This window comes from Epinephelus fuscoguttatus, linkage group LG24 (assembly GCF_011397635.1).
Source record: "Epinephelus fuscoguttatus linkage group LG24, E.fuscoguttatus.final_Chr_v1".
Classification (NCBI taxonomy): domain Eukaryota; kingdom Metazoa; phylum Chordata; class Actinopteri; order Perciformes; family Serranidae; genus Epinephelus; species Epinephelus fuscoguttatus.
This window is the reverse complement of record NC_064775.1, coordinates 16,218,766-16,233,223: the sequence shown is the minus strand read 5'-3', so window position 1 is coordinate 16,233,223 and position 14,458 is coordinate 16,218,766. Positions and strand designations below refer to the sequence as shown.

Below are 14,458 nucleotides of genomic sequence, written 5' to 3'. Positions count from 1 at the left end.
TGTGCATCTCCCATCTCCCGTTCTACATTTTAGAAATTTAGTGTAGCCCTTAACTCTCATCCACAGCACAATGAGAACAGCATGACAACAGATAAATGTGAAAACGTTTTATGACAGTAATTGGATACAGCTCCGATATGCTCTAAGTAGAGTCAACAGTAAACAGTGAGATAAAATTACAAACAATAACGCTGAGTTATGAGCTGCATCGCTCTCTTTCAGTCCCACTAACAGTGAAAACTACCGTATAGAGAGGATATTACAGAGTATAAGTACATTAAATGGCTATTGCTATTGCATGAATTGTAGGAAAATGGAATTCGTAAATCTTAAAGGGACAGGTCACCCCCAAATTCATATTTTCTCTCTTACCTGTAGTGTTATTTATCAGTCTAGATTGTTTTGGTGTGAGTTGCCGAGTGTTGGAGGTATCAGCTGTAGAACTGTCTGCTTTCTCTCCAATATAATGGGACTAGATGGCACCAGCGCCAAAAAAAAAAAAAAAAAATTGAAAAAACTCAACAGCAGTGTCTCATTCCAGAAATCATGACCTGGTTACTCAAGATAATCCACAGACCTTGTTGTGAGCAGTTTCATGTGGGAATTAGGGATGGGCATTTTAAGTAACTTCCATATTGGAGCACTCACATTAAATTATTGTAGAGTTATTATAAAGTACTCAAGTAATCCCAAAAATAATCGAACACAGTCTAAGTTAACATCAGAAAAAATCAGCAAACTTTCTGTTGCTGCTGTTAAATAGGTTAGACACAACACTGAAGGACCATCTCCAGGGTCTGCAGCCACTGTCCTTGTGGACAACGCTGTTCAGTTTCAGATGTATTTCTTGGTGCTTTGAGCACCACAAGCTGAATGTCATCTAGTTTCATTATGTTGGAGAGAAGGCAGACATCTCTGTGGCTGATTTCCAACTGTCTCTTTAAGGATTTTAACTTACAGTACTTCCAGGATTTCATGATGTTGTGATCGCAACAATTAACTCAAATTCAGCCAGTTCTTGTTAATTCTGAGCAACCTTGCAGTTTTGTCCAGTTACCACAATTTCACCGCAAATGTGACTAATTAAAAGAGTAAAATCTCATTTCATTGTAGAGCTGCGCACAGTGTATTGATTCGCCCAGCCCCTCCTTACCCCACTTTCTCTGTTTATCATGAGACTGCTGCTTCTGGGACAGAGTAACACACAGTGACAGGGATTAGTGATGCGTGGGTCGGGGTTTTTTCCAACCCGTGGGTCCTGCATTTATGAAATAATTTGACCCGCTCCATCCTGCCCGCACAACCGCATCTATTTTCACAACCCACCCCACCCCGCCCCCGCCTCTATTAACGTACCCGTCTTGTGGCTCTCATGCTTGTATGGCTTATCACAGGAATCACACTTCACGTAGCCAATGCTGCTGTCATCTGCTGCACTAACTGCCTCACAGAAATTGTACCAAACATGAGATTTAGCAGCTTGGCCTTCTTTTCTTTTAACTCTGTACTCTCCCGACTGTAATCTTTCCCTCACTTCTTCTTCCATCTTCACCGCTTCATTGATTCTGGTTTGTTGTGGCTGCTGCTTGGCGATTTTGTGACGTCAGGTCGCAGGTTACGTTACGTAACATGCATTTACCTAACCTACAAGAGTGTTGTTAACAAGTAGGCTATATCCGACATATTTAATCTTTAATGACCCGCCCCACCTGCCCCGCCAATAAAGTGAACATTTCTTGACCTGACCCACGGGTAACCCGCGAGACCCGCGGGTCACGGGTTGGCCCGCACATCACTAACAGGGATGACTATTAGCATCACGTGGCTAATGTTACCCAACATTTACTAATGTGACAGAGTCAGAGTTTGGTGTCAGTGTGAGCAGCACTATAATGCAAACATGTGAGGTCCCCTCGTAGCTTACACCGAGTGGGCACCTCTCCTACAGCACAGGGCAGACAAATTTTAACATCTCTCATAGTGAGGACACTCATCATTTCAAACACACAACGAACTTTAACAGACCACTTTAGAACACTGGACACTAGATTATTGTAGTGAGTAACTGCTGGAGCTTTTTAACTTTACAAACTATAATGTGTCACAGTAACAGTGAGAGCTGTCAAGCTGTCGGAGGCACAGCAGGCTCCCTCACACCTGACGGTGAAGCTGTCGGGGGTCGGAATCCCAGGCTCTGTCTCACCGGATGCCTCAGCTGTGAGGTGCACGGTGGTCTCTGTAATGTGATGCTAACACTACTGTGGTGTCTGCCTCATCTGTAATGTAGCCTGTTCTTCCTGTCAGTCACTTCACTGCTTTATCTTTGCGTTATAAATCTTCCTGAATGGCTCTGACATATATAACAAAGAAAAGTTTGGACTAGAAAAGATTTTTAAAAAATATTTGTTTTATTTTTGTATCTAAAATCTTATTATAATAGAAAAAATGCCTAAAAATATTTTTGAAAAGCTCCTGTGAAGCTTCAGCAGAACTGACTTTAATGCCCTTATAATAAATGTGATCATCTAAATGTGTAGTGGGAAAAGAGTTGCGTGACAACGGTATCCTGAAAACCTGAAAGCCTTTAAAATCATTAACTGTTCTTATGCAGTGAACATTTAGGGATGAGAGAGCATCACATGAACATACAATATGCCTTGTCTTGAGCATGTTTGCACATACACATGAATGCATCCGAAAGATGTTGACGGGGTGGGAAAGTTTGAGTCCTTTTGACTCCATGCTCTTTGATGGAGGCAGAGGAAGGCATAGTGTTCCTTTCTTTCCACTGATGAGCGAATGTGTCTTTTTGTAGGCTAACTGGGCCAGCTAGTCCTTCACATGGACACAATGGCACATAGGCAGACTGGTACTGTACAGTACATGGCGTCGGTTGATAAGCAGACTGAGCAGCTCACCCATGAATACAAAGCAACATGAGGCTGAATGCAGGATGTCGCTCACATACACAGCCTTTCACCTCTGTTGTGAGGCCCATTTTAACATGGTGACAATGCACAATCTGTGCATTGATATCATGTGTGATTGTATGTGCTCATGCTTCCTAACAAAGCCTTTATGAATTAGTTCAAAATATACCAGCACCAGGTCACGCAAAGGCTAAACACTATGGGTTTAATTTCCAGTTATAAACTGCAATGATATTCATGCAAGTCATGTAGTCAAGCTAATGAATCTACCAAAATGGAAATATATGCAATGATCAGATAATTAAGAGGAGATGGGTCCAAGACACACTCACTGCACAGTTACACAACCTCTTTAAATATGACTGATACACTGTTTTCTTTCTGAAACACCACTTTGTATCACTTCAGTTACATTTCTGTAAGCACCACATTATGTTATTTCTCTTCAGTCCACTCAAAAGGCCGAGAAAACCTCTTTTTACTTTGACATTCTCCACATCGATTCTGCCTGGCTTTGACTATACCTTTTCTGTGATGATTTTGGGTGCATTCATACTTTTCCAAAACCTAATTAGTCAGACGAGGCTAATTACTGTCCTCAGATTAAAGTGTGACAAATAATTTTTAGGAGCTTTAAATGGAATGTGTGGCAGTTTTTGCGTTGTAATATCAAGATCATGATATTATGATATTCAGCCTTGATCACAGATAGTTTTAAGTTTCTTCTTTAAAGTCTGGGTAAATTGAAAATAAATATGTTCTGAATTTTTTGCACACAGAAAAAACGTGATCCTAACCTTATTATATGATTGTGGCATTTAATGAAGATGTTTGTCCATGTATTTATTAGAGCAGTGGTTCCCAACTGGTCCAGCCACGGGGTCCAGATTTCTCCTTGGTCATTAGTTCAAGGTCCACACAGTTTAATATATTCAGCATCATACTTGCGTTTGACCTTGTCATCGAGCTAGTTTGCTGTCTCTGTGAAGTAGCTGTCCATTAATCACTCACTCTACAGCAGGAAACAGCACTTCAAAATAAAAGCTCTGTGCTGGAAATTCACTGTACTTCAAAATAAAGTGTGTTTTTTACAAACTTGATACGTTTGCAAGTCACTTGCGGTCCATTCAGAATGGACCTGCAACCCACTTTTGGACCACAACCCCCATTTGAGAACCACTGTATTAGAGTGAAAGAGCTAAGAGGGCTTGTGGAATGCAGCAAACTCACTGCTCATAGGCACAGGGGATGAACACTGTTACACTGATGCTATGTGCTCTAACATTAGTTTTTACGTAGTTGTGGAGGGATTGTGTGTGCATCGTTGAACAGTGATTTCAGGCCCGCCCAAAAAATCCTGGACACAGAAATGATGGGAAAAAACAGTGTAGTGGTCTAACTCCACAGTTCAGTATGATGCAGTTCCCAGTCTTTTCACATGTTTTCAAGAAGTATTGTCTACCGTCGTCTGCTAAGTAAAAATTCATTGATTTTGCTTTACCCAGACTTGAAAACAGTCAGTACGTTTACATGCACAGTTTAATTCCACTTTTAATCGGAATGAAAGGCCATTCCGATTAAAAGTGGTCATGTAAACGGTCATTCCAGTTGAAAAACGGTCATTCCGATTGAAAATTAAATCCAATTAAAGGGGGTGGTTTATTCCTTTTGTCATTCCAAATGAAAGAATTTTGTATGCATGTGTACACTCATTCCTCTTTAAGTTCATTCCGGTCTTTCTGCGCATGCTCGTTTCCTTGCCCTTCTGGCGCGATAACGTATATAGCGCGCATAGCAACGGGCTGCATAGCAACAGGCTGCATAGCAACAGGCTGAGATAGAGCAGTCGGACTTGTTGCACTCACCGGTTTCCATTCGCCACAGCATGGTCTTCTATCTCCCTTCTTTGACCTTCTGCCTCCCTTCTCCTCCTCAACAGATGAAGCATTAGCAGAACAAGGTTGTTGTTGTACTGCTGCTTCAAGAATACAAGCAAAACAAGCCTGAAAAAGGCACTAAGAACGGCGTCGTCAAACATCTTGTTATCCGGAGCGAGGACTATACAGTGTTTTCTTCCGGTAAACGTAAACACGTAACATCCGCCCCGCCCCCTATCCAATCAGAAACCTTCCCTGCCCCAAACTTTGCGCAGACCTGAATAAAGGCGATTGAACTGATCTCCCATGTAAACCCTCATTCAGAATTAATATTTCCCATGTAAACTACCTGGAAAGACTTTAATTCTGAATGATTTCATTCAGATTTATTTCATTCTGAATGAGAAGCTATCATGTAACCGTAGCCACTGAAACACAATTTGAAAGTCAGAATTATGTTTAATTTATGTGACAAAAGAATCATTTTGAGACCCTCTTGTCATTTTTTAATGAAAACTGACTCTTGGCTCATCTTCATGGATGTGGCTTCAACTTTTATTCTGAGATTGAATTAAGGAAGATGTCTTATATTAAAAACTTTTTCATCAAACTTTAATTTGATAGCAGTAACTACAGAAACAATGAAATTAAGGACAAAAGTTTGGAAGTTTGAGGGCTACTTTGCTGAAAGTGTGCTTTCGGTTTTAAGGTATACCGTGATGTAAAGGTCGACAATAATCATACCGTGTACATTTACTTATTTATGATATTGCAAAAAAAAAAAAGCAACTTGACGGAGAATCTCCCCTTTATGTTAGTTATTTTTAAAGGAAAGACTTTTTACACAGACTTCCATTAATGGTTTCAAGTTTCACTTATAGTAACAAAATTTGTTCAACCAAGAATAACCCTTCAATTTTTGTTCCTTTAAGGATTATTCTGACTGATGATAATATAAAATCTGTAATACGCCACAATATTTTCTGCGACGGTTTACATACAGTGAAAATCTCATACCGTTGCAACCCTACAGCTACAGTATATACATTGTAAAACTTCAGTTTTATGCTTTTTAGGATGAAAAATAGGTAAATATCAGATAACAGCAGATACTACTGTATACATTTGGACACTCTAAACGGCTAAAGCTAAGTTTTTGTCAATGGCAGGAAACAGGTTGGAAAAAAAAAAGGTAAATCATCTTCATCTAACTCTCGTGTTTTGTAGTTCCTGCAAATTTAACATGTTATTATAGAAAATTCCACATTTTATGGCGTATCAATTTTATATATGTCAAAAGTCAGATTCTGGTCTCAATTTTGACAAAATATTTAGTTACTAGTTAGTTTTTCACCCTGTTGTTCTAGATTCTTGCAGCTCTTATTCTTTTCTTTTTCACAATAATTTCATTTTCATTGTCTCCAAAGATCTGAAAAACAAATTCACAGACAGGGAGCCTCTGAAATGCAATGAAATTTGTAGTGAACTGTCTCCACTGACATTAATTGGTTTGACTCCATCTGCACTGATCTCTCCCTCCCACTCTGTGCTACTGTACCTTCACACTTTCTTCACACTTCACTGTTTTCCACACATTTATTTTTACCTGACACTGTGAAGGGAGACGAGTGTTTGATGAATGTTTCCTAAAAGGATTTTTTGAGGAAGTTTGAACCATGTAAAGTAGCGTTTCAATATTTGTACACTCAGTTTGAAACTAAGAAATATAGTAGCAGATTATGTCATTTTCAGAGTTAGTGGAGTACCGCTGTTGGATTTAGCTCTCCTTTGATGATTAAAAATGGGATAATGAAGAGTGAAATTATCCGAGGCTGATGATTGGCAGGGCAGAGTATTCATTATCATTCATTGTTATTCATTTTTTTTTATACTGAGCATGAGCCTCCGTGGCTGGAGCCAAGGTGACATGCCGTTCCCTTCTCCCTGTCTCCATTCACAACTCTGTGACAGCATTCACAAAAGACCAGAGGGCCTTTAGGCAATCAGACATGGCTCCCAAATTGGAGGTAATTGCTTTTTAGCTGCAGTGTCGTTGGGAAAGTGGATCAGAATTTGGCGTGTTCGGAGAGCACTTAAATAGGAGGGAGGAAGGGTACGGTAGATGAGCAGTGGCATATAACAGTTTGTCCACCAAACAGGTTTCGTAACAGAGCGGCTCTGTGGAAGGCGCTCCGCGACAGATCAATGTGCGGAGCTCCCAGTTTAAGCTGAAAGCCTGTGAGACTGTAGCTCAGGTAACTCTCCCACCCTTTGGATTGATTCGTCTAAAGCTGCACAGCTGCCTGCTATCTGTTTAACATCAAGGAGGCTTGACAGGGGTGTTGGCGTCTGAGCTGCAGCTGGCAGGAATCAAAAATCACCCAGTTATCAGAGGTGATACAAGTAGATGTCAATTTTGTAATTTGATAGTTGAATTGGCACACTGCAGATCAAGTTTACCTGAGAATAAACTTGTGTAGATTCTACAGAGTGTAATTATTCACACAAATATCACAAAAGCTTTTCATTCTCAGCCTGCACCAAGAACAAATGACACACCTCGTTATAAGTACAGCAGGTAATCAGACCCAGGCGTGGCTCCTCATTAACGATCATTAGGTAGGACTGCATTTAGCTTTGTTGGAGACATTAAACTGTGGAAAATAATGGACATAGCTACTGTGACATCATTCACTTGTTTGTCAGCTTGAACTTGAGGACTGCACTGGGATTGGGATCCCACGGGTCAGACATTTGGAAGAACTTATCAGGAATATTACAGATAACTAGACCAACACCGAACCCCAGAGACACCAGAATTACTGCAATTATGAATGTAATTATGCACTAAAGCTATTTCGCTACCTATTAGCGACAGGTATGCATATCTTTCTTTATACCACAGTAAAATAATGTGTTTCCCTGCGGGATGGAAGAAGACTTAATTTACTGATAATCAATGTATTGTACAGGCATGTATGATCAGAATGTTTGTCGGTGCAGGCAGGAGCTGACACACCCTGCGGTAATGGGCGGGAATAGGAATCACTCTGCGGGAGCGGGCGGTAATGGTCAGAAATCCAGCGGGAGCAGGCAGGAGAGGGTTAGGAAAACAGTCCTGACGAGAGGGTGGAGCTGTGGAGGAGCGAGGGTTGGATCAACTACGATCCTCAACTGTAACATCATGATGGTGTTTCGTATGATTGTGAAAAGGCAGGAAATATAACTGCTGAGTAAATTCTCTCCACCATGTTCTGCAGCAGTTCAGCACTCAGACCATGAATGAATGTATGAATCAATCATGATGTTTGGTTCGTCTCTCTCCATCCCTCTCTCAGCCTCCGAGCCCAACCTGAAGCTGCGCTCCAGGCTGAAGCAGAAGGTGAGCGAAAGGAGGAGCAGTCCGCTGCTGCGTCGTCGAGACAGCCCCATCACCACCGCCAAAAAGCGCTCGCTCGACATGGCAGGTGAGGGACACAGAACATACGAACACACAGCTGTCTGATGTTCAAAAGTTGTTGTTTTTTTGTATGTTCATGTGACTGTATTTAATTCATGTGTGTGTGCTTCAGACTCTGCGTGTAGCAGCGCCCCCGGCTCAGGCCCAAGCTCCCCGAATAACAGCTCCAACAACATCCCCAATGAGAACGGCATCACTGTGTCAGTCTCCAACAACACTGAGGTAACACACATACATAGGCTGATATATTAGCTGTTATTTGTAAATTTATACAGTTTATTCTTGTATTCCTACTTCATTTAAAGGCAGATCTATAACTCTCTGGTCCTGAGGAGCATCCTGGGAGCTGCTACTCATAAAGATTTGCAATTTTTTGGCTTTTACTGAGGAGAGAGACATTATAGCATCAATTGATGGCCAAGGTGCTGATTAATTTCTCCCCTGCAGCAAATAGAATAGTTGGAAAACTCTAAATACTTTTCATTTTTGGCATAAAACTTTAACAACATTTAACCCTTTGAAACCCATATCAGTGTCAGGTTTCCTGTGCTGCCTTCAAACCTAAATTATAAACACATTTTACTGCTTTTTGTTGTCAGAGTAGCCTCGCTTTTGTGTGTTGGTGTGAGCTACAGGTGCTTATTGTTAGCTTTCGAACTTAGCAGCCTATAGCATGTACAAAGAGTGAGGGATGATGGGTCTGTGAAGCAGGAAGACAGCCAAGGAGCTGGCGGGATGCTATTTGTGGCAGCCATTAGGGGCACTCAGGCAGTGTGTAGGAGGCTGATGGCCATGACGCCAGGAGGGTGCAAGCGTAGCTCTTTCCCCATGTGTGGACATCTACTGCTTGAGTGTTTGCCCCTGTGCTGTTCTTCTTCATGATTCAAATAAATCATTTAAATGTGCTTCCCAGGCGTCTCTGGCCCAGAGGCTGTGCAGCGGTGCTGAGCGGGGCTCCGTTAACCAGCTGTCCCTCTACACTTCACCATCCTTACCCAACATCACCCTGGGGCTGCCCGCCACTGCCACCGCCACTGCTGCTTCCAATGTAAGGAGGAATCTGCTGCCAAGAAGGCGAAATTACTTGCAGACTGTTTATCTGTGAATGTGTTTATCTGGAGTGCGAGCCTTTATTTAAAAGCAGCCCTCACCCTCTCTGCTCTGCCTCTTTTCAAGGTGACATCGGCCCAGCAGGATGGAGGTCTGCAGCCGGCCCTCTCCCTCAGCCCACCCTTCCTTTCCGGCGGCCACTTGACCCCCTACCTGGCTGAGGCTGGAGCGGGAACAGGCGGGCACGGTGCTCACAGTCCACTGCTACAACACATGGTGCTGATGGAGCAGAGCCCGGCACAGAGCCCCCTGGTGACAGGTAGGAGTAGTTTTACTAAAGCTAAGGTTTGATAGTCATAAAAGTATCAGTTAGTTTTTATAAAACGGATAGTGATGAGAGGAAAAACAGCAAATCAGCAAACAGCAAATCCATCTCTGACTAGAAGTATTATTCAATTTTGAGATGTGTGTCCGTGGTACACTGTGTGCCCCCTCTCACTGACAGACGTCCATTCACAAGCTCAAACTAATGAGCTCCTTTCAAATGTCAGCGTATGCTACAAGAGTGTGACATGGTTGCATTGTGCGCCCTTTGCCATCAGCTCATTCACTGACAGCCACTTCGCTGCTATTTTCAGCGGCATGCTAGCACTGAATGGGCAGTGACGCACATAGCAGACGCATGCATGTGTGTATCCACGCACAACAAACGTACGGACAAGGACATGTGCACGCCCACACGCGGGCTGAGAACAGACAGTGGATTTTAACAGCTCGGATGCAGCAATTTAGTTCTCAGCTCAGACGGGGTGTATGTCATGTTGTAGCCATCAAAAAAACCTCTTCATATAGCGCCGCTGTGCCATGTGGAAGCGATGCATCAAGCTTTTTTTCAGAAACAATTTGAAAACACTCTGGTTGTTAAGTCATTTTCTCCGATATTCACACAGTAATCAAGCTTCTCGGATAATTTCCCCGGCTCCACCGAGTCTGTTTTCCTTGCTCTCCTCACCCGGATGATACACTGTAAAATGGACTAATCTGTTCACTTCTCCCTGCTCGGATCATCACAATAGAAGAAGCGCAGTATGGCAGCACAGATGGCAGTTTTTATTTGGTTCACAAATACATCTGCTGACTAATCTTAGGTCCAACACCATTAAGAGCAAAAGTAGGGATCCATGTGTTGATGTGAACGAATCGTATATTCATCTTGCATTTTAGTTATTTAGCTGAAAGTCTCATCAATACAGCTGACAAGAAAAGGTCACATTCTGCTTCAGTGTCTCCTTAACACTCAGTCAGTGTTTGTCCTTGCTTGAAATGAGACACCGCATGTTTACAAGCAACGTATTTAGGGAGATCTGATAATTATAAATGTGTGTGAAGTGATTTTGGTGCTACTGCTGTATAAGAGTGAAGCTATTCCATATTTTTTCTAATAAAAAATCCCCCAAATGATGCAAAATCACAGAAATCAACCAAGTACAACGCTTGTTAGAAAAGTCTTTTCCATGAAGACACCTCTAGAGTTTTGGCGCAAAGAAATTTAGGGGCCACCTCGTAATTTTCTAAGCAGGAAAATCCCTGCTCACTCTTGCTCATAAAGACAATATAAACCTCTTCTGACTGGACGACCACACTCAACAGTCATTTCTCTTTGCTTCCAGTTGTAATCCAGAAAAACACGGCAGCTGTTCTGGAAATGTCACATTTCTTTAAAGGAGTCACCAAAGTGGGCCTTGCAGACACAGACTCATGCATCACTATGACACACAGTCTAAATACCTCATGAGGTTGGGTTTTTTGGAGTGGCGGAAAGTCAGGTCATCATCGAAACACTCACCATTGAGTGCTGCAGCTTTCCTAAACAGCTACATGACTGAAAGTTGTTTGGACTCAAGGTTTAGCAAGACCTACCTCACCCAAACTAAATGCCTTTTCTGTTATGGTGTAAAAGCCAGATAACATCTTACGTAGTGTTGAAACAGAGCTGAGTGGTCACTGATATGATGTCAGACATGTCACATTTATCACGACGTCTTTGCAGCCTCACCTTCAAAGATAATATCTGTAACTTTTGGACATTAAAATGTCTTAAAACAGCTAGACCTATTTTATATTTTTTGTTGAGCTGTGGGCGTGTGTCATTTGTTCGCTGTCGTCCATCATTGGCTTCATATCCCCCTTGCGTCTTCCGCCAAAAGCTGTCATGACTTGACTTTTTATCCAGTTTTAAGCCACATTTTTATGATACATGTTTAAGTTCTTGGCGTTTTTTCCCTGTTTGTTTTAACTGGAAGAAGGATTTCAGTCATCAGATGTCTGGATCTTAAGTTATCAGAGAAACAAGCTGAGGAAACGTTAGCTGCAGCTCGGCTCCAGCCCGTAGTGCCAAACAGTATCGGAAAAACAATGATTTGCAACATGAAACTGCTTTATTAGGGGCTTCTACTGGTTTAAATCACCAGGTCGATTTATTTTGGAAAGTAAAAGACCTCTGCTAATAATTCGGCTCCCAGTAAAAACCTCCTGAACGTCTGGTTCTTAAGTTATCAGAGGAAAAAGGCGAGCACACGGTAGCAGGAGCCCCTCCATGACAAGTCAAAACAGCATCGGAGAAACACAGATTTTTAATGTGAAACTGTTTTAATTAGTGTTTTTACGGGTTTTAATCATCTGGTTCATTTGTTTTGGTGAGGAAGAGAAGTCTGTGGATAATTCAGCTCCTGATAAAAACCTAAACAATGAACACTGAAGGAACTCTGACCGAGAGAAACTGACTACAACTAGAGAATTCCTCCGTCTTTTGCCATTGTTTTAATTGAGACCCCTAGCATCAGAAAATTATGGTACATTTAGTGTGTACAAAGTTTATAGAGTGTTTGTTTTTTGAATGAAGACGAAGAAAGAAAGCTCTCGTGAAGGATATTTGTTTATGCTCTGTGGTCATCACCTGTTCTTGTTTGTGTCCAAGGTGTCAGCGGCCTGTCTATGTCGCCAGCAGCGTCCATGGCCAAGCTGCAGCGGCAGCACCGGCCCCTGGGGCGGACCCAGTCTGCCCCTCTGCCCCAAGGGAGTGCCGCACAGGCTCATGCCCAGGCCCTGGCCCTGCAGCAGCTGGTGGTCCAGCAGCAGCACCAGCAGTTCCTGGAGAAGCACAAGCAGCAGTTCCAGCAGCAGCAGCTCCACATCAACAAGGTGAGAGGTGGAGACACTTCTGTCTTTTACTTCCCCTTTTCTCCCCTCCTTTCTGCTGCCACATTGTTGTTAAAGCATCAGAAAACAGGGAGACTTTTCTGCACTTGGGCATCGTGAAGCTGTCAGGCTAAAAATAACAAATCTTAAACTAGAACATTGAGCCTCCAGTGTACAGTATTGTCTATACTCCCATGATTCTCTTTGAATGCAAATGATGCTCACTGTGCTGATGGAAGAGGCCATAGATCTGACATCACATTCAAATAAGCTGATAATTAATTAGGGCTATAAGCCACTGTGGGCCAGCACAGCAGCTGTAGTGTAGTTGTTTGTGTAGGCGGCAGCCAGTAACACAGCCAATAACGTGTTAGCTGTGGATGTCTGTGAAGTCCTTGATTTTATTCTGCTGCTTTCTTTCTCTCTGTAGTATTTTTGTTTGCGAGTAGGCGGAGGCAGGTATGGGTTAACATGTATAGCAGTGTGTGTGTGTGTGTTTGCATCCACGTCTCTGTGACCGTGGCCGAGACAGTTGCCACGGACTGCGAGGTAACCGAGCGCTGCTATGGCAACAGAGCGGAAGCTGCTGCCTAATATGGTCACGGAGGGAAGCGAGCAGCCGCCGCTTTGGACGGCTTTACCTATTCGAGCAGAGTACTCGCTGGAGGAGAGGTGGGTGGATGAAACAAGGGATTTCCTCTCCTCCTCCTCCGCCTCCCCCTGCTCTGCTCCGCTCTTCTCTCACTCCCTCCATATGTTTCAAAGCTCTCCAGTGGCAGCTTTTCACACAAACATCTCTATAACAGCCTCTGGCGCGGCAAGGACGGATTCTGCGGGAGTTTTTGCGAGGACAAGAATGAAAATCCACACTTCAAACAATGTTTTATTCTGTGTAATGAATCATGATACAAGATTTGATTCTGAATTCTCCGATGTGAGAAGTCGTGTCTGTTTAGTTGCTTTCTAGAAAATAAATTAACAGCAATTTGTATGATAGCGTCATCTGGCTTCAGGCGCTAATATGTGAAAAGAAGCTGTTTTTCCATGATTATGTCACTGGACACTGAACAAATCTTCAGGTTTTAGACTGACAAACTAGGGATGCAACAATCTGACTTTTTCCTCTCTCCGTAAAGATTCAGATAACAAAAACTTGAAATATTTTTGCCCAGAGTTTGATTAGAAGATTAGAAGATTAAAATTGATACTGCTCTACAGTGACCATAAAACTACAGCCAGCAGTCAGTTAGCTTAGCTTAGCCTATCTTAAAGACAGGGGGACACAGCTCACCTGTCCCTATCTGAAGGGAACAAATTCTTTTTCCAAAACCTCTAAAGCTCACCAGGTAACATGGTATATCTTAGTTGTTTTACCAGCACAGTTTTCATATTCATCAACCAAACAATTAATCAAGAAACAGGGTTTGCACTAGTGGTTGAGGTGCATGAATTTCAGGGGAAAAAAATCAAGCACTGGAATACAGTAAAAATCGCCCGTTTTTTAACAAAGTGCTTAAAATTCAAATCAACCACATCATGCTATTTTTATTTTGACAAATGTTTTGTTCATCAAGTCATTATAATTACTTTGCTCAGATGCAGAAGTCGCTCGGTGTTTGTTTGTTGCTTTTTTTAAAAGCCTGACGTGTCACCAACTAACAGTGCAGTCTCCCTTGATGATGCCCCGCCATCGATTGTTGATTATTTTTACTTTGCTCTACTATTAAAGCCCCGGCAAAACGTTAGCCTTTGTTGACATGGCTGAACTTTACAAGACTGAACTTTAAGTACACAAAAAACATCAGCCATTATTAATTAACTAATCATTAACTTATGATTAGCTTCTCTATCACATTTGATTGGGAGCTACTCATGAACTGGCCATTAACTAATGGTAAGTTACTCATTTGTTCCTCAGAAAATACTTGTTTTTTTGTGTGCCT

At 42.2% G+C, this 14,458-nt stretch overlaps 1 protein-coding gene across 3 annotated transcripts in view; it reads left to right on the top strand.

Annotated features, from left to right (window-relative positions):
* Positions 1-14,458, top strand: part of LOC125884727 (histone deacetylase 4-like) — a 74,592-nt gene that overhangs the window by 45,974 nt on the left and 14,160 nt on the right. For all 3 annotated transcript variants that reach the window (XM_049569863.1, XM_049569864.1, XM_049569865.1), the window contains 5 exons: positions 8,146-8,274; positions 8,380-8,489; positions 9,181-9,315; positions 9,444-9,636; positions 12,295-12,518. In XM_049569863.1, coding sequence (XP_049425820.1) covers positions 8,146-8,274; positions 8,380-8,489; positions 9,181-9,315; positions 9,444-9,636; positions 12,295-12,518 — 791 coding nt within the window. The remainder of the gene's footprint in view (positions 1-8,145; positions 8,275-8,379; positions 8,490-9,180; positions 9,316-9,443; positions 9,637-12,294; positions 12,519-14,458) is intronic.